General features: G+C 38.4%; 3 protein-coding genes across 10 annotated transcripts; 2 read left to right on the forward strand and 1 right to left on the reverse strand.

Moving 5' to 3' along the window:
- Positions 1 to 1,601: 1,601 nt before the first annotated feature.
- Positions 1,602 to 6,620, reverse strand: LOC144021012 (transcription elongation factor 1 homolog). The gene is made up of 4 exons (XM_077524982.1): positions 6,501 to 6,620; positions 6,092 to 6,227; positions 5,944 to 6,014; positions 1,602 to 2,368 (listed from the first exon to the last, which is right to left on the reverse strand). Exons 2-4 carry the CDS (start codon positions 6,205 to 6,207, stop codon positions 2,304 to 2,306), a joined length of 252 nt encoding a protein of 83 aa, XP_077381108.1. The 5' UTR covers positions 6,208 to 6,227; positions 6,501 to 6,620; the 3' UTR covers positions 1,602 to 2,303.
- Positions 6,113 to 14,048, forward strand: pld6 (phospholipase D family, member 6). Of its 6 annotated transcripts, XM_077524981.1 has the most exons (5): positions 6,666 to 6,685; positions 7,610 to 7,793; positions 8,497 to 8,562; positions 8,644 to 8,726; positions 12,921 to 14,048. In XM_077524981.1, the coding sequence occupies exons 1-5, from the start codon at positions 6,667 to 6,669 to the stop codon at positions 13,196 to 13,198; spliced, it is 630 nt and encodes a 209-aa protein (XP_077381107.1). In that variant the 5' UTR covers position 6,666; the 3' UTR covers positions 13,199 to 14,048. The 6 variants fall into 6 exon arrangements, with proteins under 6 accessions (XP_077381103.1, XP_077381106.1, XP_077381107.1 ...); XM_077524977.1 differs by lacking the exon at positions 6,666 to 6,685 and adding an exon at positions 6,113 to 6,314 and having other exon boundaries at positions 7,607 to 7,793; positions 8,497 to 8,726; positions 12,921 to 14,044; XM_077524980.1 differs by lacking the exon at positions 6,666 to 6,685 and adding an exon at positions 6,113 to 6,314 and having other exon boundaries at positions 8,497 to 8,726; positions 12,921 to 14,044.
- Positions 14,049 to 15,840: 1,792 nt separating this feature from the next.
- rab3da (RAB3D, member RAS oncogene family, a) lies at positions 15,841 to 25,554 on the forward strand. Of its 3 annotated transcripts, none has more exons than XM_077524799.1 (5): positions 15,841 to 16,292; positions 19,195 to 19,428; positions 23,392 to 23,510; positions 23,582 to 23,706; positions 24,860 to 25,554. In XM_077524799.1, the coding sequence occupies exons 2-5, from the start codon at positions 19,195 to 19,197 to the stop codon at positions 25,045 to 25,047; spliced, it is 666 nt and encodes a 221-aa protein (XP_077380925.1). In that variant the 5' UTR covers positions 15,841 to 16,292; the 3' UTR covers positions 25,048 to 25,554. The 3 variants fall into 3 exon arrangements, with proteins under 3 accessions (XP_077380925.1, XP_077380924.1, XP_077380926.1); XM_077524798.1 differs by lacking the exon at positions 15,841 to 16,292 and adding an exon at positions 17,965 to 18,159; XM_077524800.1 differs by lacking the exon at positions 15,841 to 16,292 and adding an exon at positions 18,075 to 18,159 and having other exon boundaries at positions 19,109 to 19,428.
- Positions 25,555 to 26,746: the final 1,192 nt, after the last annotated feature.

Consider the following 26,746-nt stretch of genomic DNA (forward strand, 5'->3'; position numbering starts at 1 on the left):
GTAGAAATGCTTTTGTATTTGGAATGACCAGGAACATTTTAGATTTGTAGCCCCGTTGATTACAATATGTTCCGGGCTCAGTCTGTTTGTCAATAACCTGGGTTTTTGTTCATTTTAAATCAGTAGTTTGAACTGGAAAAATCTAACAAAAACAAATCATTCCAGCTATTTCTTGTACTATTTCAATGTGTATAGGTTTCCATTTGTTCTATTGGAATTATGGTATTAAGTTGAGTCAAAATGGAAGCCAAGCGTCACATTTGACTTAATTTGGAGAGAGGCACTAGGTCATTTGTAGTCTGCGTAAAATTATATATATTATTTTTTTCAAGAAAAAATGAATGAATAAATAATCTTTTTTTTTTCAATTAAATTATACATTAGTGCCTTGAGATTATTTTTGCTTTGACTTGCAAGTGCAGACTTGACATCCAAACACTATATGGTAACAATGAATTCAACTAATTTTGACTAATTGTGAACAATTTTTCTATTAAGAGGCTTCTTAAAAGCTGTTTACTGCCACTCCCAGTTGAAGTGTACTTTCAAACTAATCACAAAACAAAGACAAATAGCCTACACCATGTGTATTATTTTGTAGTAACTAACATTAGCCTTTCATTCTGCTAGCTTAATGCTAACACTAAATAGCATCTATGTTGTAGTGCTAACCCTTTCAAGGGACCCTTCAAATTGCCGTTCTGGACCTAAAAACGATGTGTGTACTTTAAAAAAACAAAAACTACAACCAGCTTTAATGAAACCCATTTTTATATCAATCTTATTATTCTTAAATCAGACCCGCATGAGCCAAACTGAACATACTACTTTTACGAGTATTTTGTTTTTATATTTTCACCTTTTTAATGTTTGTATACAAATAAATTGTGAAATTAATTAACCAATTTATCCACCTTTTTCTGGAAACGTGTACAAGCAAGTTGTTTTTGCTGGACACATTGTGACATCACATTTCAACTAATTTACATGACAACCGCCACTACCCACAGTTTCCCCGCCTATGATTTGGCACCATTGTCAAGGAACAGCGAGCCTCCACGGAATTACTCAACACGTCAAAGTCAAATGGTAAGCAGAACTGAAGCGTTAGCACAGCTTGTTGGCTTCCGGTAACAAGTACAGTCTTCAATATCACCGCAAAAAGCCACTAGAGATAGTGCGAGTCATTGGTGGGTACAGAAAAGTCTCTAAATAGAGCAAAGTTGGTAAGTTGGCAACATTGAATGGCTACTCGTTTCATCATGTTATAGCTTCACCCGTCGTCACGGTAACACCAGCAGTACTTGGCAATGGGATAAGACAGGACCACCCCTGCAACCCAAGTGATTTGAAAAGTGAAGAAATGTGCTGCAATTCTTTATTTATTGTGTATATAAGTTATGTTAAGACACCTGGGAACTGTTTTTAACAAAATTTTTCTACTTCAATATTACTATTTCTATCGAACGTCCTGTATTATTGTCTTGCAATATTTATAACAGGCTAAGAAAAAACTTTTTTTTTCTCATTTTAAAAACACAAACATTTTTTTTAATACTTTGTAAATATGCCTGTAATAAAAAGAGAGAAAACAACCAACATCTGTTTGATACATTTATTCTTATTGCTTCTATTTTGACAATCATCCAGGTCCTCGCAACTAGAGTGAGAAGTTTTTCCACACACCATGTTTTAGTTGCATAGAAAACATAACAATCCATAAACCATACACCTGATTCCTCAGCGAGATGATCTGATACGATGTCACTATTACGAGAGCAGTGGCTCATAATTATTTACTGGACATGATGCTTGACCATTGGTTAGTGGAGCAATTATCGCAGCAAAATATTAGCATAATATTGTGACATAATAATATACAGTTAATATTCTTTTTTTTTTTTGGTGGCAAAAAGAATGAATTATATTTTTAGGATGTCGTTCGAAGCCGAAGGAGAATGTAAGATTCAAATGCCAATCCTCACAACTGTCAAGCGGGTATGCTAATCTCTACTCCAATTTCTTCACACGTATAGTGAAATTGAATTTACGATTGGATGTCCAATTGTGCAGGTGTTCCTAATGAAGTGGTCATCCAATGTAGTTTCTGTCCAGATCCACACGTTGACACACAGCCACACCTCAGCATTGAATTCTTGCAGGCATTTTTAAATACATTTCCACTGTTAAAGTCAAGCAAAAAACATATTCAAATAAAAGCAGAGGGAGAAAAAAAATTATGATTATGCTTTAAAAAAATAAAAATAAAAAAAAATAAAAAAATTGCTCCTCCTCCTCCGGGGCTATTGATTGGCCGATTCACAAGCGTCTATCCAATCACTGTACACGTCAACCGGCTCTGACAGATCTGGAGAGTAAAGGGTTAAGGAGAAAGACTTTGTTGCAGGATATTATTTGCGTTGCAAATGAAATCATCTCTGGAAATCAATAGGAGGAAAAAAGTGACACTGGCGCTGAAAGAGCTGCGCAATCAATAATCACATCATGATTAGATGGTTATAAAGATCCCCTACTTAACAAAGAGTTTTCCCAAGATGTATTATTTTATTGGAAAAAACAACAGAGGATTACATTCAAATATAATACAGACTTATGGCAATTTTGTTAGAAGTACAAGAAAATGAAGTGGGGTTGAGATGTAATGCATATTTAAGAATAGTCATAATAATAATAATGATAGTCGCTGACAAGAAGAAATGCTATACTTTTTTTTTTTTTAATCATCATTTGATTAAAATAAAGCAGCATTTTTGGGAGCATTAAGTCATAAACGCATGAGGATTTTGTTGGTAACTTCATGAGAGCCAAGTTGAATGTATAAGTTGCAATTTTACAAGCGTGCTCAAAATTTAAATAAAAATAAAATCCTAGAAGTAATAATACAAGTTTGAAAGAAAAAAGTTCAGACAAATAAAGGCGTCCTTTTTTAGAGAAGTTACTACTTTACGAGGATAAATATGGCACATTACAAGAAAAAAAGTTCAGATTTTTGCAATTCAAAATATTATGAAAATAATTACAATATGAGGCAAAAAAAGGGGTAATTTTCCAAGCAGTAAGTTGTAATGGCGACATCACTTTGCGTGATGCTATGAGAAAGTCGCAATAATGTCACAAATGCCATTTTATGAGAATTATGTCATAACTTCACAAATTGTTGCAATCTTAAGAATTTTATATTAATTTGCATAAAAAAAATGTCGAGTTTACCTTGAAGCACAATTTCAGACACAAAATCAACAATCATTTTAATTAAGAAAAATGTTTTAATTTTATGAGATTTTTAATATTTTTTTTAGGATGAAATTTAAAATATATATTTATTTAGTAACATTATGAAAATAAAATGGCAATATTACGAGAAGGAAGTCACAATATTGCAAGACGAAACGTTGCAATTTTACCATAATAAAAGTTTTAAATTATGGGCAATAAAAGGAGCATTTTATAAATTAAAGCTGTATGAATGAATACTATTTTAGTGATATATATAATGCTTTAAAAAAAAAAAAAAAAAAAAAAAAAAAAAAAAAAAGCACTGACATCAGCTTATCACCACTGTGGCTTTTTTCCAACATACACAACTTGTCAACCTCAATAAAAATGTCTCTCTGCTGTCACAGAAACACTTATTATTAATAACTTGTGACTTCAAGTCTTCGGTTGACATTCTGAACAAGAATTTCACACACGAATGCCTTTTTGATGTTGAGCAAGATTACAGTATACAAGGCTGCGGGTCCTGACGGCATTCCTGGACGAGTTCTTAGAGCGTGTTCTGGTGAGCTGGCAGGTGTACTTACAGACATATTCAACCTGTCCTTGGCTCATGCTGTGGTACCAACCTGCTTTAAATCCACCTCCATCGTACCAATACCCAAAAACTCCATCCCATCAAGCCTCAGTGACTACCGTCCGGTAGCCCTCACCCCGATCATTGCAAAGTGCTTTGAGCGGCTGGTCTTGGCACATCTCAGATCTTGTCTTCCCCCCACCTTGGATCCCCACCAATTTGCCTATCGGCAGAACAGGAGCACAGAGGATGCCGTCTCCATAGCGCTGCACTCTGTTCTCTCACATTTGGATAATAGAAACACCTACGCTAGAATGCTGTTCATAGACTTCAGTTCTGCATTCAATACAGTCAGCCCCTCAAAACTCATTGCAAAACTTATGGATCTAGGCATCAGTCCCCTCATGTGCAACTGGTTACTGGATTTCCTGACTAGCCGGCCTCAACATGTCCGACTAGATAATTATTGTTCATCTACCATCACTATAAATACCGGCGTGCCACAAGGCTGTGTGTTGAGTCCCTTCCTTTATTCTCTTTACACCCACGACTGCAGACCTTTCAGTGGTTCCAATACCATTATTAAGTTTGCAGATGACACCACGGTGATTGGCCTCATCAAAGACAACGATGAGGCTGCCTACAGGGAGGAGGTGGATCATCTGGCTGAGTGGTGCGACTCCAACGACTTGCTGCTCAACACTGAGAAGACCAAGGAGCTAATTGTGGACTTCAGGAGGAATGCAGCCCCACATACACCCATCCACATTAAAGGGATGGTGGTGGAGCGTGTGAACAACTTCAAGTTCCTGGGAATCCACATCTCTGAGGATCTCACATGGACAACTAGCTGCTCCAAGCTGGTTAAAAAGGCTCACCAACGGCTCTTCTTCCTCAGGGCTCTGAGAAAGAACCATCTGTCCTCACATCTTCTGGTGAACTTCTACCGCTGCACTATTGAGAGTATTTTGACCAATTGCATCACAGTTTGGTATGGAAACTGCTCAGCTATGGACCGGAAGGCTTTGCAGAGGGTGGTGAAAGCCGCCCAGCGCATCGCCGGTGCACCACTCACCTCTGTTGAGGACATCTATATGAGGCGGTGCCTGAAGAGGGCGAAGAAAATCACGAAAGACTCCAGTCATCCAGCACATGGACACTTTACCCTCATGCCCTCTGGAAGGCGTTACAGGAGCCTCCGGACTAAGACCACGAGATATCAGAATAGCTACTTCCCTACTGTTGTTAGACTCCTGAACACTGTCTCCTGATCATAATTGCACTACTGTAAATAAATATCTGTAAATACTGTAGAGACAGTCATATACAATTATTTAGCTGTTTATCAATATTATATACATATTCATATCCTGCCATAATGTGTACATACTAAATCGATCTTATTTTTAAAATATATAATTTACTCTTGCTAAAGGACTTCTGGATGGATGCAAACGGCATTTCGTTGTTCTGAACTTGTGACAGTGCAATGACAATAAAGTTGAATTCTATTCTATTCTATTCTATTCTTTTTCCAACATTGTGTCAGCTACACTTGACATCCCCTTGACGCGGACCACGCCATAGCGTCAATAACCTCTGACGCTACATCGGCTGTCTGAGCACGTAGGAGGGAGGCACCAAATGCTCAATTAGGAGCGGCACAAAGACCAAAAAGCACAGCGAGTTATGATGTGCCAATAAATCAGCGGTTAAACACCAGGGCCAGAAGATTACGCTGAAAGCTTCCAGTAAATGGACGCTGTGGTAAAGCTAATGGAAGTGTCCCAAGCTTGTCGTGAAGAAACATAATAGGACAGTATGTGCGTGCGGATCCTTATGGAACACAGTGCAATACGAACATTTTACAGAAGTTACAACGTAGCTTTTGTTTCGCAAAAAATGCAGTGTGACAAGTTGTCAGCACTTTATGGTGACTCGCAACTTTGTTAAAAACAAGGCAGAAGTTTTATTCCTAAGCTACATTAATATTTTTGTAAGCCATGCTAAAACACTGCAATTTTTTTTAAATGGAAGCTGCTCTTAAATACGGGAAAATTAAAAACTAGATAATGATTCAATTCATCTGTATTGCACACAGGAAGGCAAGAGGCAATGGAAAAGGATACAAGTAATAGGCGTCTGGAATTCCTCTAAACACACTGTACACGATATTATTCCAGTATTTCTGGTTCTCTCCCTGTCGTGGGGGAAAAATGAGATGTTAGTAGCAAGTACATGAAAGGAACATCACATTAATAAGCAGCGGACACTGACATTTTGACGTCACATGACTTCTCGTGGTTGCAGAAGGGGCAGGTGAACTGAGTTTCCAGATCCCCGGTCATCTTCTTCTTGGGAGGGGGTTTTCGTTTGGACTTGCGGCGACCCATCGTTCAAAAATATTGTGTATCTGTTTTAACACACGAGATCAATCATAGAAATGAGCGACTAGGACAAAACTGTTTGCGATTACACTACAGATGCCCCAAACTTTCTGGTAAGTAAACAAGCTAACACCGGCATGTTTGTTGTTGATTCCCCAGAGAACAATTACGTCTACTAAATGGCACACACACAAGTAACGATAGTGATCTTATCGCCGATTAGGAATCAAAGAGAAACAAGCGTGAACAGAACGAAGATTTAAAACAGGCCAAGGAGCTTATAGTTAGCTCTTGTTTACCTTTCCTCGGAGAAACACACGTTGCATTACAGAGGAAATCCACTTCCGCAAGAACCGGCTTTGACAGCATTTGCGGTTAAATGATTGGACGACGTCAAGTCAGTCCACGGCCATTCATTGGCTTGTACACACATCCGTCACGTCGGTAGCAATGACGCAGTACGGGATGACGTCAGAAGCTACAGGTCTGTCAAGGCCAATTTCCAAACTACACCGTTGCTCAGGTTAAACTACATACGTAGTGAACGCGGACACGTTATTGACTGAATTTACGTACTATTCAAGAATAAATAATACTTTTATATTACTGTCGCTCAAGTCACGTGCAAGGTGAGCCGAAATTGACACTTCACCTAGCTAAAACACGTTAGCTCGCCCTCAATGTCCATTCAATTCACTTTGAAAAAGTCCAAAAGTTGTCTTATGTGCTGGCTTTTTCAAACGTGACTTAATATCAAACATTTGGATGATGACACCACGTGCTCATAGTTTCATGTTTCGTTTCATAGTTTCAGTTCAAGTTTTTATAAACTTTTTCAACTCTTAACAAACTCGTAAAATAAAAATTTTGCATTTGGTAACATAAGGCAATGGTACACAATAGAATAATATTTCATCGTATGAGCAATGTACAGAGATGTGCAGCGAGTATCTAAGGGAGGCCTTTGCGCAAATGTATATTGAAACAAATATTTTCCAAAAAGAATATTTAGTTTTGGTCGTAATTTTCCACACAATTATGTTGCTCCCTGAGTGGAAAAAAATCAATTACGTTGTGATATCATATGTTGTTTTGTTTTGTCGATTTTGCTTTTCAATGTTCTGCACTGCATACAGCAACACCTTTTATCAATAAGCCAAGGGTGGCTTGCACACTTTTATGCTTAATGGTCACATTTGTTTTAAAAATTGGCAGCTTGGCCAGGTCATTCATAGAGGTTTAAAAAATTAAACTAAACTAAAGGAGGTTAAAAAAAAAAAAAATCATTTCATGATCCATCTTGTCAATTGGACAACAATTGCTGGTTATTTGGAGTATGATGTCTATCCACGTGAAGGCCATTTTGAAAAGTACAGTAATGTGAGCAACCATTGTGTTGTTACAGCAGCAATGTCGTCAGTGATGTGGAAAGTGAAGATGGTGGGCCTTGGAGTGGTGGCCTTCTCCGTTAGTGTGGAGCTGCTATGGCGGCTCCTGCGTCGCCTCAAGACGCCGACAACACTGAACGAGGTCCTCTTCTTCCCCTCAGAGGTGGCCTGCATGGAGCACATCTTCTCTCCTGCTTCCCCCAAGTGGGTGACTCTTTGTGTAGAGCATAATGAACCTGCTGTGATTCACGGCAAAACAGTGCGAGAGCGAGCTTTGTGTTCAGCACGCCTTTTGTGTTTCAATGAACGCGTTTTACAGCACAAGTACGTCTTTTCAGCCGGCGCGACGTCCTTGAGGAATAGAAGTGACAATCGGCAAGTGTTTGAAAGAAATCTGCCGTCAACTGAGTCTTGCAATTGTTTGTCCTTCTCTGCGTGACAGCAGCTTACATGGATGTAACCTTGGTTGCTGCATTCTTAGCATTGCAATGTCACATCTTTTTTGTTGTTGTTGTCTTAGCTACAGCAGGGGTGGGAAACCTGCAACCATATTTGGTCCTGCTATCATGCAAATGAACAAATTAACACAAAAAACATTTATAAGTAGACTATGAACAACTGTTGTGAATCCTGGCCAATCAGACAACCATAAAAGTCAGACCATGATAAAGACTAATTGAGGGATTGTGTAGATAAAGTAACTCGGAACTGAACATCATGTTAATAAACCAACCAGGAAATGAAGTTCATGTGGATAAACTAACTAGAAAATGAAGACCTTGTTGATAAAATCAAACTAAAGCTCGTTTAAATACAATAGCGTCAAATTGAGGATGATCTCGATAAATTAAAAACTGAAGCTGATATAGATAAAATAACAACGGTTGCTATTTTTGTGTGCTTTCAGCTCGCATTGCTGCCCATTGCCTCATGGTGAAGAGACGTCTTTCGCCCGTCTTCTCCGCTTCGTCCTGTCAGCTTCCTCCTCTCTGGACTTGTGTTTGTTTTCTTTTTGCAACATGGACCTAAGCAGGGCTGTTCTGTACTTGCACAGAAAGAAGATAACAATCAGAGTCCTGGTGGACAAAGACTACTCTATCATAACTGGCTCTCAGGTTGGAGCCCTCCGCAGGGCAGGTAAGTGAATTTTAAAGATGATTTAGTTATTACATCACGTTGACTAAATCTCTGGAGAAATATTTATTTTTCCAACAAAAAATGACCTAAAGTTATGAGACCCCCTTTCAAATTCTGTTGAATGAACCATCGAGCATTTCATCCCATCCAAGACTTCTACAAAGTGCCTGAAAGATTACAATGACAGTATGAGAAAGTATGTACTGTAATACGATATATTGACACATTTCTGTCAAAAATCATTAAATAAATATTGGCATAAAAATGAGGAAAGAAACTTGCTATGTCACCGTGTGCTGGGACCCGACAAACAAATTAAATGATGATGAGATCAATATCCTTTTTCCAACTTTGTTCAGTACTGCCTGTTAGACGAAACGGTTTTCGTGCAAGTGAACCAAAATCGTAACTGCTGTGTCATGTCACATTGACAGTGTCACAAAGACAAAAGAAGCCCCCGAGGTTTCATGCATTTTCAATATAAAATAAGGCTAACATATGAAAGTGAGTACACCCCTCACATTTTTGTAAATATTTAATTCTAGATTTTCATGGGACAACAGTGAAGAAATGACACTTTGACAAAATGCAAAGTAGTCACTGTAAGTTTATATAGCAGTGTCAATTTATTATTCCCTCAAAAATAACTCAAAATATAGCCATTAAAGAGGAAGTCGACCCCCCCAAAAAATAAAAAATAAATACTTCTTGACAATATGTTATATGCAGCCCCACTAGTCGAAATGCGGTATTCTGGTCAATATTGCCTTCGTGGAATTTGGGTTAAGCAGCAAAATCCAGCGGTTTTTATCAATATTAGAAGACATCCATTTGTGAAAATGACATAACAGTTGTTTAGGTCTCATGTAACAACCAATCACAGCTCAGCTTCAGAAAACAGGTGAGCTAGGTGAGCGATGATTGGTCCATGCCTGAGCCCTGAGCAACTGTGATGTCATCTTAAGTCGACAGCAAGTGGCAAAATGGCCGCCCCCTGAGATGGATAAAAACAGTTGGATTTTGCTGCATAATTCATATTCCACAAATGTACGTAATATTAATCAGAATATCATGTTTAGACTAGGTTACATATAACATATTGTCAAGAAATGTTCACACTGTTTTAAACAGATTTGTGAATAATGATGAAACTTTGCTATATTCTGATGCTAATTGCTGCAAAATGGAAACATAGAAATATACTCTTTTTTTTTTTCTTTTTCTTTTTTTTCTTTTTTTTATCCTGATGTAAGAAGAGACTCTAATCTTTGTTTTGGTAGGTTCCACATTTTTATAGCAATAGGACACAATATTCTGTGGGCCTTGCAAAATCAGTCCAAATCCAGTAAAACAGCAAAAACGTACTGGGAGTGAATGAGTTAACAAATAAAGACATCACAGTTGCTCATTGATCAGGTAACGACCAATCATAGCTCAGCTTGTGAATGTCACATGAACAAACTCAGAAAACAGTTGAGCCCTTGACTGATTGGTCATAACCTGAACCTTGAGCAACCGTGATGTCATTGTCACAAGTAATAAAATGGCCGACTTCTAATATTGATAAAAACCGCTGGATTTTGATGCTTAGTTCAAATTCCACAGACACAATAATTAATCAGAATACCGTGTTTAGAGTAGTGTTGGTGCATTACAGAACATATTGTAAAGAACATTTTTGGACTAACTTCCCCTTTAAATAAATGAAATTAAATGACGAGCTCTCGGGGCGATTTTGTGGAGCTACTGGCAGAGTTTTGCGGAAATGACTCAGGTCCTTCTCAATGGAAGGCGCTCGCTCATTCTGTTCTTGGACGAGCAGCATCAATGCCAAGAAGTCTCTCCCTGGTAGTTGTTCAGTGGTGAATAGAGGGATGACAGCAGCTGTCTGACCTAATGGACTCTCACACTGTGAAAGGCTTTGTGTGCCCTGTCTCCCTCTCGCTATCTCCCTTTCTCTTTCAGCCTTCCGCATTTGCTAAATTGCCGCTGCTGTGTATTGTTAAGTAAGGTTTAAGTAAGTAAGAAATTGGCAACGCGGACGGCAGATTTCATTAGGCCAAGTGTTTGCGAGTGTGTGTGTGCGTTTGTGAGGATGTTGAGCACTTCAATCCAGCCGTTGTGTCTTGTCTTTGTCCCGCATGGTGCTTTCGTGCTTAAGTGGCTGAATCAGTCACATGAGCACATCAATCCATTTCTGCTCCTCTGGTAACCTTTCAGAACCAGTGTATCCTTCATTCTTCTCATTTTTCATTGACAAACCAAAGTCAAAATATTTAAAAAAAAAAAAAGACAAATTATATTGTGGAAATTGTAAAATGTTAAAAGGGATTTTCCTTGATGTGAAAATGCTTCATTTGAAAACTCACGAGAAGTCTGTCTATGGATAATGGAAGAGCATTTCATTAGTGTGTCACTATCGAATATTTTTAGGATTAATTAATCTATCGATGATTCAATCGATTAATCGACTAATCGGATTCATTTCACAAAAGCATTTTTCCCCCCTCATTACTGTATAATAACCAGTGATTGGTGTTTATTTTGTACTTCTTATTCGTATAGTGATTAAAAAATGTGGGTGGGGCTTGATGTTGTCCTATGTAACCGGTTCAGTCATTGTTTTCCAAAGTAAAAACAGATATTTGCAAATGTCTTATTTTAATTAAACACCAAAGTTTTCTTTCATGAAGGACTACAGAAATCAGTCAACAACTACTGTTGATATGCTGAAATCAGAGGATTTGGACAACTTTAAATAGAAAAAATGGCTGCAAACGATTACTCAATCACTAAAATAGTTGTCAATTAACTTGATAATCAATTACTTGTCGACTAAATCAATTAATTTTTTTGACAGCTCTACTTTTCATTGGTCTGCCTATCACTATATTGCTGGCAGATGAGCAAATATTTAATATTTCTTCTCGCAAATGAAGTTAAATTGGAGAATATCCTACTGCACATCCTTACGCTCTCGCGGAACACAAGTGGGCCATGGCACTCAAATTCAGGCTGAAGTACTTTTAATCAATGGATTTGTTTTAAGTAGGAGAAAATATGAATATATAATATTTTTACTGCAGTTTTTGTGAAGGTTTGGCCAAGAGGTGCAAGTGAGAGTGCATGTTATTAAAAGGCCTCTTCAGGGTCAAGTAGCAGCTTGTTGAGACAAGAGCCTGCTGCAGTTTCCAATGTTCTCTTAAATTTTTGATGAATCACACAGAAAAGTGATTCAACATTTGGGGCAACGGAGGAACAGTGGAAATCAACAAAAGTACTCCAGAAACATTCACCAACCCCGTGAAAATCACGCTCACTTGCCAATATACCGTGCAGTGAGTGCAGTATAATCGCAATGACACTCGCATAAATCCCTCGCACGCGCACGGCCGCCTTTCACTGAATCGGCGTTGGCTTTCATCCAGCGTGATAAATAGTTTGTATTTCAGCCTTTCTTAGGCCAGACGAGTTGAGCCAGCCACATACGCCGTCTCGCAACACGGCCAGACTCGCTGGAGACGCCAACATTTTATCTGATTGCTTTTCCCGCAATGCACTCTTGTGGTGATATTTCTCTTTTTGTAAGGCCAGAGGTTCTGTTTTACATTTTCATGGAGATGTTGAGCACTATACGACGTGCGTTAATCCCTTACTGAACAAGATTGTGCCAACCTGACCGGTAATACCGTTTTATTCCTCAAGAGGCAATACTCAGTCATAATAGGGAATAAAAAGCAGCATCTCAGTATTACCAGTAGATCATCCATCAACATGTTTCTGTGATAAATAATCTTTTATGCTATATGATGTTTGTTGATGTCAGGAACTATCTGAAATTACGGCGTTAACAGCCAATCAGACAATTCCATGTCAGTACTGGTACTCACATGTCTAGCCATAACCATGGTGTAGTGACAAATCTTAATTGCTGCATGATCCAGCACTGATCAAATACAAATTTTTTATTCTCATCCAAATGATAAAACATTAAGTGTCAGTTTATTCAAATGGCCCTCAAACGGTAGCTTTGTACTCCTGGAAGTGGAGTCTCAGTCAAATTAGTTGTGTATGTAGTAGGATCAATATCACCATTTCACTTTCTTTTTCCAACTTTGTTCTACCTGATTGTTTCCAGAGCAGACCAGTTCATCCATAATGCATCGAAATCCTGTCATTCCTCACTCTCCACAGGGATCTGCGTGCGCCACGTGGGCCGCTACGTGCACATGCATCACAAGTTCGCCCTGGTGGACGGCCGACGCCTCATCACCGGCTCCCTCAACTGGACGCTGGCGGCGGTGCAGTCCAACGCCGAGAACGTGCTGGTGACCGAGGAGCCGCGTCTGGTCCAACCCTTCGTCAGAGAGTTCCGTAGGTTATGGGCGGACAATGAGCCATCTCAGAATGGGCCGAAAGGTGAACAAAATGAAGCTCACAAGTTGGGAGATAGCCAGGGGGAAAAAAAATGAGTTTGAAAAGACGACACTTGACATAATGTGGATGCTGAGAGATAAGCATCTACACTATGAGCGTTTTCATTTTTCTTCCATATGCCACATGTGGATATGCTGAGTTGTTGACCAACTTTAGATTTACTTCATGTTATTATCTCACACGGTTTTATACAGTTACATTTTGTTCGGTTAATAAAAAAAAAAAAAAGTTGTTTTAATATATATTTTTAGGTATATGTTAAATTAGACAAACATAAAAAATAAACTTGTAAAGTTAGATCAACCTACCGGTAATTTGTGATTTGATTACTTTAAAAAAAATAAATAAATATATATATATATATATATATACATATATATATACTTATGTGGATGACCAAAATTAAGTAAAGTCAAACCTTCGTTCACTTTTTGAGGGGAAAAAATAGTTACTTTGTATTTGTTGATTACTACAAAAATAGTCAAAACCCTCAATCCTACCCAGCCCTATTGAAGCTTGGCGGAAAAGAAAATGGATGCGGGACCCTCAATCTGTCTAATTTTACAAAATAGTATTTGTGTGAAAAAAATATATCGTTTTATGTAGCGCATGTTGGTGGAGCTTAAAAGGATACTTGACTCAGTGCGCCATTTTCAGCAGTGAAAAGTTAATATTTTGTTGATAATGTGTTCATTATTTTTCATGCAGTTAATATCTTTAAAAAGTAATGTTTCTCCTTGCTGTCGACTGATGATGACATCACCTGTGCGGAGGAAGTCGATAATAACGACCAATCATGGCTCAGTTTACTGACCAAACCCAGGAAACAGGTGAGCCGTGATTGGCCGTTACCAACTTCCTCAGCACAGGTGATGTCATCATCAGTCGACAGCAAATAGAAAAAAAAATACTTTTTAAAGGTATTAATTGTACATGAAAATTAAAGAAGTTATCAAATTAATTCTGGACAAAATATAAATTTTTCAATGCTGAAAATTGTTCACTGAGTTCAGTGTCTCTTTAATCCCCAATTATTCTTATTTCTTTATTTATTTGTGTAGTTCTTAATCAAAAACTCTGCCTGGCATTGTTTTGTAACACCCGTTTTTCCAGAGAATTGTTGACATCATTTAGAAAGGACTTATTAAGACTGTGAGTGTTTATGTTTATTGTGTTTTATGGGCAGTCTCAGTGCCAATTAAATCCAAATTGTTTTTCAGCATGTCAACTACTCTGCTCCACAGCTGTCGTTTTTTTCTTATCTCTAATGCTCTTCCAGCTCAATTTAGATTCCCAAGAAGGCCTCACAGCAGCAATACTCTACCATAGAAGTTTTATCAGCACTCAACAATACGGCGCATTGAGCATGATCTTGTTATTGGTGCGTAATGAAAACACAAGGACAACCGCTTTCTCTCGTCCCTCTCTTTACTCTCCATTTTCCTCTCGTCCACCAACACCACTCCTTCTCCCCCCTTACATTCCACTCTACCACCCCTAGCGGATGGAGGCTGCAAGCATACAGTATTATGAACACAACAGATCTGCTTTGGAAATGCTTGCATGACTACTTGCGCCAGTGTTTTAACATCTTCGCGCGAGTTATGTGTGCTAAATGACCATGTCAAACATAAGGAATCAGCTGCCGCGTTACGGAACTAAAGGGACCGATTTAACTAAGTAGGTCATGAGTTTATATGCGCAAATTGATGCGTAACTCCTGCGCATTTTACGCATAAACGGTTTGGGGGCACCAAGGAGACCGGTGCCGGAAACATATTTTAGTCCACTTTCAAAATAAAGACGTGGCAAATTTACGTTTTGCCAAAAAATAAAAAAAACGCTGCAATGCTATATCAAGAGGAATGGATGATAGTTGTAGACAAAAAAAACAAAAACAAAACACAGACCGAAAAGAAAACAACCATTAAATACTTAAGACTGTAAAAGAAGAAAAAAAAAAGTGCAGTAAGCATTACCCAATATTAGTCAATTTCATGATGTATGTGAAACACATTTTCACTAATTAATTTATTAATTCATTAAAGAGAGTCGTGAGTCATAGACTAAATTGCACAATACAGTCAGTCCTCTACAGCGGGATGTCCAAGCTACGGCCCCCGCCGGGGGCCATTTGTGGCCCACCATACATTTTTACATTTTTTTTTTTTAATTTTAGCAGCTCTCGGGTCGGGACATACTAAAAATAACTGGACATGGATTGCAATGCTATATTTAAGGTGGGCATTGTTAGAAGTGTAGCTGTCAAAAGGAGAAGGGATGTGAGTAATGGGGAGTCGGGACTACCACCACTACTACTAATAATAAACTTTTCGACGGGCAAAGACAAATAAAAATAAATTCACAGCTAAAACAGTAACAATTTCTCTTCCTTACAATATGTAGAATAAAGGTTATTCATTTTGAGAAACAAAAATGTTCTACATCGCTTTCTGCTTAGTGTCAAGATCTGAATTGTGAAAATATCAGTTTTTCAAAATAACCACAATATAAAAACAACGTATAATTGTTTGATGGGTTTTTCCGTGTCTAATAAGTTAGAGTTAAAAAAAAAAAAAAAAAAAAATCAAAGTGCCCTTGCATCTTGGAATTGGCTCTGATAGAAACGTTTCAACCGCTGGAAAGTTGCTGTTTTTATTAACATGCATGGCATGTGGTAAACTGACACCGGGGAAGTTGACTTTCAAGCTTTAAAGTGTACAGTTACGCAAAGATTGTCACCACTCTGCTCTCCGCCATTCAAATTGATAGGGTAGTTGGTAGCCTCGTTTTTTTCCCTCGCGCATGCGCAAACTTAATGCGCAGTTCGCTTATAACTAACTGAAAACTTAAAGCCTCGAATGACGCATCATGTTACTCCATCAATCAATTCACATCACGTTCATTTATTTCTCGCTCTCGTTTCACAACCAATTCTTCCAAGTTCAATTACGGTCTTACTTCGAAAAACAAGACCGGAAGCGTTTTGTCTTCACAAGAGCGCACTTGACCACTCCGCACAGTTGACTTCACGGCGGTGAACACATGCACAGATCCTGGAGCAACGCATAACAATCCCCATCTGGAGGCAGAGGACGACGCGTAACGGAGGGAGCGAACTCAGCTAAGGTACCGACGTCGTGCTCCAAAAAACAGCAACAACAAAAGTAGTTTGGTGAAGGTGAAACCTGCTCATGTCGCCTGTGAATCTCAAAATGCGCGTGTGGATAATTGAATTAATCGTCGACAAGTGTCATGTCCCCACGTGACATGCAGGCTTGTCACAAGTACTTAAAACTTGTCAACAACATCTTAATCATGAGTCTCAAACTCCAGGCTCGCGGCCCGATCCAGGACTCCACATCAATCTATGTGGCCTGTGAACACCTTGTCATACATTTTTCTTGACTTCATTTCAAAACTGACGTGGAGCTGCACTGCCCTCTAGCCACATACCTAGTCCATAAACAAACTCAGTGCAGCTCAGCTTCTGGCTGTCAGTTAAATAAATAAATAAATAAATAAACAAGCGTGGTACAAACACAACTTCAAGTTGCATTTAAACATTCAAACTGGGCTTTTTAGATGGAGCCAAAGCAATAGAAAATGTTGTCATTAGCATAATAATTCGCATTGTGAGTTTGTCCGCAGCCATCCCAAAAGAAAGACAAATACTAAAACTAAAACCGTGGACTTTGAAGATTGACACCTCTGATCTAAATCCTCTACATTTCCTGTTTCAACCCGACACTTTGTAAAACTCAATAATGCGTAGCAACATTTGTATGTTTTTTTGTGTGTGTTGCTGAGCCAGACCTTCTTTATGTCGGTGGGAGCGGTAATGCTGATCAGGCAGGTCCCCAGACAACGAGTGAGCGAGAGGGGATGGTGGGTGGACGTGAGGACGAATGCACGCTTCAGCATCCTGATGATGCTGGGAGACGGTGAATGGCTGAAGATGAACGAGTGGGTGATGATGGATGAGACGCGCAGCGCTCAGCATCGACCGCCGCCATAAGCTTTGGAGGCCGTGTTGAGAAATGACCAGCAGGAGTCTCGGGCGACGGATAGAGAGGGATGGTGGGCGGGGCACGGGCCAGGCCGTGATTCATGGCCGTTCATGTGACAAGCCAAGATGGAGTGTTTTTAAAGCAACACTTCCGTTTACCATTTACTCGGCTATTACCCGGGGGATGGATTTCTGACGGGTGAGCGTTAACTTGAATTGTAGAGCGGCTGAAATCCTTTACGGTGTCATCACGGGCCTTCTCGGCCGGGATCACAGCAAGTTATCAGATGGAGGAATATGTGCATTCCAACTTCATTACAGCGACAACAACGAAAATATACTGTAATTCAAACTTGGTTGAGAATGTTGATTTGCTTCATGTCATCTAGTGATAGGCCGATACGGATTATTAGTAAAGGAGACCAATAACCGATATTTCAAAAATTTTAAGGAGCTCCCAGGGTCCGCAGCATGTGTTAAGCTAAATTAAAAACTTAGCAAGTAAATAGCTCCCTACAGTTTTCTGCTGTAAATAAAGTTTTCCAAAATACACAATTTCTTAATTTTTTTTATTTTTTATTTTTAAAAATAAAAAGTGTAGGGAGTTCCCAGTGTCGGCATCATTTTTCTAAAGTGAAAATTTAAATACATCCATAAATGAAAAGTGAATGTAGCTAATAGAGATACGGATGTTGACGTCACACGTCTCAGAATAGGCGTTGGCGCAGCCATTTTGGCAGCATAGAAAACACGTCTGCCACTTTGGCTAAGCGCAAACGCCACACTTGAACAATTATTGACAGCTGTTGTGGACCAGCTGCCGCAACGAGAAGATGGGAAAAAAAAAGGATCACTCATTCTTCCTAACTAACAAAAGAGGAATCGATGCATAACCAACAGATCACAGCAGCAAAAAAAAAGGGTAAACAAGACGACGGAAAATTTGGGATCCTCCTCAATGCTTGTGTAGAGATCACTTCACATCAGGTGTGTCAATTACTGAATCAGTTAGTCGTGTAGATGTAGTTTGATTGTATAGTTATTTCTTTTGCTCCCAAAAATGTATAAAAACATTCTATTTTAAATATTGCCATTGTCCCAAAAACATTTTGTGTGTTTTTTTTATTTTATTTTATTTTATTTTATTTATTTATTTATTTATTTATTTATGCAGAAGGCTTTGATTCAGTCTTTGACCTGAAGAGGTTTCTTAAAGCAATGGTAGTTATTACAATATTAAAATGACCACCAGGTGGCAGGAGAGTAACTGTTAAGTAACTGTCAATGCTCTTCGGAGGAAAGTTAACGGATAAACGCTAGTTTTAATCCTCCTCCTCTCCATTGTAGTTCCTTAAAAACCCTTCGGCGTTATTGTGACCGGTTTTCGGCTTTTGATGGTTCTGACCAAGTCATTTCAAAATAAGATAATGTCCAGGGGTTAATGCTGCGTCACTACTTTCGTACCACGGGGGGGCGTGTTCAGAGAAATAGTCGCGTGATGTCCGGATCTCTATTTGGTGTTTTTGTCAGGGTTCGTAAAAGGTTTCAAAAGATCTTCGCAAACAATGAAAAATTGTTTGAATATGCTCGAAATATCTGTGAACATCTTACAAATCCTTATGAAAACCCTAAATTCTCTACGTTCGCAAGCGTTCACTGCTCAGTAAGATACCAACATTATCGGCCTGTGAAAATGCCAAATATCGGCATCATACAATGTGAAAATGGTATTGACAGCATGATGATGTTTGCTTTTATTGTCTTCTCCTGACATGCATGCCAAATCCAAGCAAATGATGAATAATGACCAAATAACATGAGATGAAAGAATTTGTCAATTGTCTGCCAAGAACACGATGAGCCAGTGGAGCTCTTGACTCACCTTGACTAGCAAACACGGCTTATGATAACATGTTTGTACTTACTATTGCTACAGGCCACGTCATCGCACATCCTACATCCTGATGTCGGTCGCCGCTTTCCCTGACGAGCGTCTTTCCTCTCCGTCTCCCGCTTTGACAGATGGCGTCAGCCAGCGATTCGGGGCCGGGCCGAGAGGAGAGTGACGCGGCAGACCAGAACTTCGACTACATGTTCAAGCTGCTGATCATCGGAAACAGCAGCGTGGGGAAGACGTCCTTCCTGTTCCGCTACACGGACGACTCGTTCACGTCAGCCTTCGTCAGCACGGTGGGCATCGACTTCAAAGTCAAGACCATCTACAGGAACGACAAGCGCATCAAGCTGCAGATCTGGGTGAGGCGGAACAGACAGTCTTTACATCGATCTGTCAAAAAGTCCGTTTGTTTTGGGGAAATGATGAATGCTATAATGCAAAATGGAACGCACCACTAGTCTCCAACCAGCAGGGGCGCTGCTGATTCAGCGTTGACTATACGCGGCAAATTATCTGGGTGTCCTTTAGGTGCGTTCGACCTGAAATTTCACCCACAAGCTCAATATCCCAAACTTTTTGCGAGTAGTGAGCATGTATATTAAATAAGTAAGTTTAAATGATACTATAACAGTACTTTTACATTTTATATTTATTAATTATTTTAAGAATACTGGCTCTGGAAAGATACTTAGGTTACTAAAATGGCTGCGCACAGAGCACTTAAAGTGTTATTTATGTATGTTTATTGGTCTTTACATTTGCTAATCTTTGTGTTCACACCCCTGGAGCTTTATTGAAGTTATGATCTCTTTATGAATATTTAAAAGAAACCTGAAGCAACATACTGTAGACTTCACTACATCTCCCCAGTGCACCGTGAAGACGCATGCTGGCAATTCACTCCGGCAATGAAACGCAATAAAAATACAACATTACAGAAGACAAAATATGGTGCATTTAAGGGCATAAAAGCAAAAATAAAAAATATACATGCAGATGCATAATGTAGATTTTATTTAACACCACTTTTTCTTCCTAAACATTTGTTTAAAAAAAAAAAGAAAAAGATTTGAATAAACAAACTTTTACCACATTTGTTCTCAAACTGTGGGCTACTATTGGCCTTGTTTAACTTGTGATTATGAACTTCCAAATAACCCTACTTTTTTTTTTTTTTTTTTTTAGCCACAATGTAAAATTAAACTCTTCAAACAAAAAATGAAAAATCCCAAATTTATCAGATGAATCATGCCAGTGTTCCGCCATCACATACATAGCAAGACTGTAAGATGCTTTGTAAAGGCTTTTTTTTAATTTCAATTTAAAGAATATCACAGTGAGTCTGAAACTACTCTCCATATTTGTGTTTCAACATCATATGTTAAGTTATGAGTCATAAAATTCCAAGAAAATATTTTAATTTTCGAGAACAAAGTTGTTTACTCATGAGACTTAATTCGTAAAATTAGGATGAAATAGGTTACAACATTAAAAGAAAAAAAAGGTATTTTTCAAAAAAAAAAAAAAAAAGTTTCAAGTACAAAATAATAAAATTATGGGAGAAAATTTAAATGTTCAAGAAAAAAGTCGGAAATGTAAAAGTTAGGAGAAGAAAAAGTATATCATTACGAGAATAAATTCAGAAACTTCCAAGAAAAATGTCTTACTTTTTAGGAATTGCTCAAGGGCCCTGGCAGTAGTCAAGATGCGGAATAGCATCTCTGTTGTAGTTGCTTTTTTTTTTTTTTTTTTTATTTAAAATCTGTTGCAGGACTTAAACCAAGTCCATCTGGTTGCAAAGTTTTTCGACATGAGCTATACTGGCATCTTAACTTAAGAGGAAAAAATTAAATGTAATGAGAATAGTAATAATAGTAATAAATAACAATAACTTTTTACAACTTTATTTTGGTAAAATTGTATAATTTCTGTGGCCCGCATGCTCGTTGACAGTCATCAGGGATTTGATGAAAATAAACGAAAAAGGACCAAAATGTCATCAAGATTTGTTTAAGAAATGAAGTGAAAGATGAATCGTTAGCCTCCAGCAAAGGTGTCATTTTGAAAAGATTTGGGACAATTCAAGCCAATAATACGTGGTGCGGAGTTCATCTTGTTTCTACTGTGTAGAGGCTAAAATAAATAGCACCGCAGGGAAAACAGGTTTGACAGATAATAAATCAACAAAATTATTAGGGAAAAAAAAAAAGTATAGCCTCTTAAATGTCAGTGCTGTAAATTGACTTAAACCAATAAAAGCTGAGGTTAAAAGGTTCTAGTGTGCAGCCCGGAGGCTTGGAGACCATTGTCGCCCCCCCAAAACTCCGTTTGGCCTCCGCCTGGCTACCGTGCATGTGGCATCAAGTCATTTCTCACGCGGCGGCGTTAATGCTAGTTGATGTTTAACACGCTCCCCAGACAGTACACTTCATGAAATATGCATGGCATTGAGCGGGCGGGGGCCCACTGTGCTTACGATGCAGCCCGACACCCACCAGGACAAGACTCGGCTCACTCACAGCACTCCTGCGAGATGAAAGCAATACATCCACCCCCCCCCCCCCCACCCTTGTTGGAATGTATTCCGCTAGTAAGCACTCCGCGCACATCAGGAGCAATGATCAAATTCTGTTACAATGGCTTCCACGGGAGCGCTGAAACCGCTCAGTTTTGTTACATTCTGCTCCACAACATTAGCATTACTTTTCATAATGGAACAGCATATTAAATTCATCTGTTTTAAAATCTGCTGTGCCGCCGCGTGAAGCGTTATATGATGATTCAAGTTCCCCAGCAGACTACGCATAAAGAAGACAAACAGTACACCTTCACAACTTATTATTGCGCTTCAAAAAAAAAAAAAAAAAAAAAAGTATATCCTGGTGTGCTTTGGGTGGTGCAACACTGTCTCCTGTTTGGAGAGATTTACTCGTCTCCAAAGTCAATCATTCACGTTTCCTTGTGGGGATCGCCCAGGCTACCGTGATGCTTTTTCATTTGCCTGCCAACATCCGTCAACAACTTCTATTATTTAGCTTCTGTTTTAAATATTTATAGTTCAGCAGTACTACGCTGCTAAAAAGTAGAACAGCAATGACAAATATACTTACTTCCTGTCTCGAAGAAACAAGCTGTTTTCTGAAGCAGAGCCGTGATTGGTTGTCAACTGACAGTATAATAATAAAAAATTTTAAATACAAATATCAATCTTGACCCTGTTGTAATGTCTTAAAGCAAGTTTACAATTTTTCAGACTTCAAAATGTAGAATTTTTTAAAGTATTACTTTTTTTTTATCTTGAGCATTAGACACCCTTTTAAATTTCTAAGTTTTGCCACATTTTTTTTTTAAATACAAATGTCAATCTTGACCCTGTTGTAATGTCTTAAAGCATTAAAGCATATTAAAGCATTAAAGCCTTAAAGCACATTTATAAAAAAAAAAATTCCCAGACTTTTCAAAACGTAGATTTTTTTTTTAAATTATTTTTTTTATCTTGGACAATGGACACCCTTTTAAATTTCTAAGTATTGGCACATTTTTTTTTTTTTTTTTAAATACAAATGTCAATCTTGACCCTGTTGTAATGTCTTCATGTCTTAAAGAAAATTTATTGAACAATTTTTCAGACTTTTTTTTTTTTTTTTCTTAGACAATAGACATCCTTTTAAATTTCTAACAAAATGTTCAAGGAGAGCTCCCATTGTACGTCTTAAAAAGTTCAATTGAAACCTCTTTTGCCAGTAGCATTTCTTATAGTGAACTGAAATTTTTAATAACATAAAATGGTTTTAGATTTACCTTATATCGGCCATCAGATTTTTAAAAAGGCCGTTACCACTTATTGGTCTATCCCTACATTAGAATATACAGTACATATAAATTACACTTCACATCACAACTTGAGCCACCTTTCCATAGAGCAAATAAATAAGCACGTAAATGACTACTTTGAAGTCCTTAGATGCCCCCACGTCTTTATCGATTTTGCTATTCATTACAAGTTTGTGGCTGCCTCCTAGGGTGCATTCTTGGTGTCTGTGCCATGCAGTATGAATATTTGAAAATGATTGAACTTTAGTCTTGTAGTAAGGCTTGCTGCAGACCAAAATGAGAAGTTGCAGGCATTGCAACGTAAAAAGTGTGATCTTGCGTTTGGTTTTTGGGCATCACGTATAATTGACTGTACTGCGTTATTGGTCTTGAGTTGGCTGCAGAACGACATATGTCCATAACGGATTTTTCCACGGGAATCGTCCGATCGCAATCTGCGTCCACTCGTTTCTACCACGCTTCCCGTAAGGCGCTCTTGTGTTTCCCAGGACACAGCGGGTCAGGAGCGCTACCGCACCATCACCACAGCTTACTACAGAGGAGCCATGGGATTCCTCCTCATATATGACATCACAAGCCAGGAGTCCTTCGTGGCAGTACAAGACTGGTAATCAGTTCCTAGTTCGTGCGATTGAGGCTTTTGCCGCCGCAACACAAACTTGTATTTTTGTTACTCAGGGGAACGCAAATCAAGACATACTCGTGGGACAATGCCCAGGTGGTCCTGGTTGGAAATAAATTGGACTTGGAGGAAGAGAGGCAGGTCTCCACTGAAGATGGTCAGAGACTCGCTACAGATCTAGGTCAGTGCAGGAAAACATGCACACGCTTCTCAGGTCAGATTTTTGTTTGTTTGTCTAGTAATCAGCATGAAGTGTGAAAGAATAAATTGTATGCTAACAGCTTGCATGCTAGTAATCTTCGTAGGCTAAATATAGGAGCATCTTATGCTAAGAAGCTAAAAGTTAGCATGCTAATCCTACTAACACCTCATAAAATGCTAACATTGGTTTGTGTTTGTCTAGTAGTCAGGTACTGTTTCAGAAGCCTGATCAGACTGAATAAAATGTTAGCATGCTAACGGTTAGCATACTCTAGTTTGAGCTGCTTTAAGTAAAAGAACGTCAAGGCAGATTCAGAAGGATTAACATTTTGTTTAGACTAATTTTCAGAATGTTTATATGCTAAAATAAATTAAGGCAAGACAATGTAGATTTATTTATATTTCACATTTCATAAACAAGAGGTAACTCGATGTGCTTCAAGAAGTAAAACTTTTAAAGGCTAAAGAATTAAGTGGAAAAAAATAAATTTAAGAATATACAATTTATTGCATTTCCATGCATCATAACGGCTAAATGCTGACACACCGTTTTTGTTTTGAACTCCACTAGTGGAGTCACAAGTTTGCTGACTTCAAACACCTGCCGAGTTTATTATTCCATGAGTATTTCTTTAATGCATTTAGCCTGAAAAAGCATGAAATAAATTTTCCAATGACACCAAGATCACTTTGATAGATTAGAAACCCACAAAGTTGTCCTTTTTATCAACTGATGTTCCAACATCCAGGAACAACCAGCTGATAAAAAGGATGCATCACACAGCTGACAACTTCTGAGGAAAACGGCAGTGAACACCAAAACTAGTAGAACGTTAAATACAAACCTTATTGTCAAAAACAAATCACTACACTACTACTAAATCGTTCAGTAAATTAAAATCTAACAAAAGAAATGGAGGCTGATCTCGGGCTTTTCCCAATGACGTCATAAATGGGGATTACAGGAATTCCTTCCTACGTCCATAAAAATAACGATTTTGCAACTTCAGTACAGGTAGCACTAGGGGAGACCAATCTTATGTCTGTTAGTGAAGTTCAAAATCCTACTGTGACTGGCTAAAATGCTAACTACTAACTCACTATCACGTATTATGTACTGCTGGCCCTCATAGGCTTTGAGTTCTTCGAGGCCAGCGCCAAAGAATGCATCAACGTGAATCAGGTTTTTGACAAGCTGGTGGACGTCATCTGCGACAAGATGAACGACAACATCAACTGTGACGTCTCTCCGTCGGCCAATCACAAGGGAGCCGGCCTTAAGGACACGCCCCGCGGCATCCAAGGGGGCTGTGCATGCTGATGGCCGACACACGCATACAAACACACACATTACTATGCTTGTCGACCTATCGGTCCTCAATCGGGCCTCATTTAAATGTGACTGTTACACTGAAATGCCAAAGAGCTACTTTGCAAATACGTGCCTTTTAGCTTGCGACTTTATTATTTATCATTATTTTGTTTGTGTGTGTGTGTGTGGAAGCAGGCACCTGTTGCAGGCAAACACATTGACCAAACCTGGGAGCAGTGACGATCACAGTACTTGTGTTATGCTGCCCCCTTGTGGCCGCGTTAGGAAGTTGCATAACTGATGTCAAGGTACTTGGCGGGCTTTTGCTATGTAATTAATTGTTTTGGAGTGTTTATTTGTTTTTTCCTCGATAGTAAATTGTCAATGGCAAGACAATATTTCTTTTGCCAAGTTTTTCTTGTATTTCTGCCTCCAACTTGGGGGATTTAAAGGGCGCTTTGCAACATGTCTGATGTTATGTTTCGGAATAAAATAGTTTTTTTGTTTTTTGTTCTATATTGCAGTAGTATTTATTTATTACCAAAATGACTGAGCTTTTTGGGTTTCACCCACCTAAAAACTTGGTCCAACATTGTCCTTCCTTGTTTTAATTTTAATCCAACATTAAATACTTGGGGGGGGGGGGGGGGGGGGATAACCACCCGTTCTTCTATTTTTTTTTTTTTTATAATTTTTTTTTTTTTTTTTGGGGGGGGGGCTTTGTTTTGAGTATTATTTATTATTCTGTTTTTCTGAATATTTATTTTTCTGTTTTTACCTTTTTTTCCTATCGTAAAAAAATCCAAAAAACACCAAAAAAAGGGGAAAATATATATATAAAAAAAAAATCAGAAAAACAGAGCATCAAATTCTTTTTTTCCCCGCATGCAATACGCATCCGTAGAAACTTAACTTTTAGCTTACTAAAATCATGCCGATCGATTGACATGTTCGTATACTTATATGCGCCATAAAACGATAAACCTAGCTTACATTAGAGCAGTATTTCTCAATTCCGGTCCTTAGGCCCCCCCTAGCCAGCCTGTTTTCCATGTTTCCCAATTCCAACGCAGGTGAGGATCGTTATCAGGCTTCTCCAGATCTTGCTGATTAGCTGTCATTGGAATCAACTGCATTGGGAATAGGGAGACACGGAAAACAGGCTGGATAGGGGGGCCTGAGGACCGGAATTGAGAAACACTGCATTAGAATGATAGTATACAGTAGGAAAAAAAAAAAAAAAAAAAAAGAATTTTACAACACTTTACCAATACTGTGCGTGTTACTAATTACGGTACATGCCTAACCTTAACTAGCCAGTACGTCATATATTTGAAGGTACGTTGGAGGTATGCGATAAAGTCCGCCATTAGCGAGTCTGCAACAAGTCACTTGGAGTTCAGAGGTTAAAAAAATAATAGTAATATATAATAAATACTCTGAAAAACGAGCTCTGTTTTTCAGGATATTTTTTTTCTATTTTTTTTGTGATTTTTTTTCTCTGTTCTACTGAATTATTTTGTTTTGTTTTTTAAGAGTAATTTTCCCTCCTGTTTTTCTGATAACCCCCCCCACTACTGTTTTTGTCAGGAAAACAATCTGTAAAACAGAACAAAAAAATTTGAAAAACAGAAAATGTCAAATACAAATACACAAAAAAGACAAAGGTACCACCCCCAACATTAGTCAGAGAGAACGAGTTTTTAAT

Source organism: Festucalex cinctus, chromosome 6 (genome assembly GCF_051991245.1).
Source record: "Festucalex cinctus isolate MCC-2025b chromosome 6, RoL_Fcin_1.0, whole genome shotgun sequence".
Taxonomy (NCBI): Eukaryota; Metazoa; Chordata; class Actinopteri; order Syngnathiformes; family Syngnathidae; genus Festucalex; species Festucalex cinctus.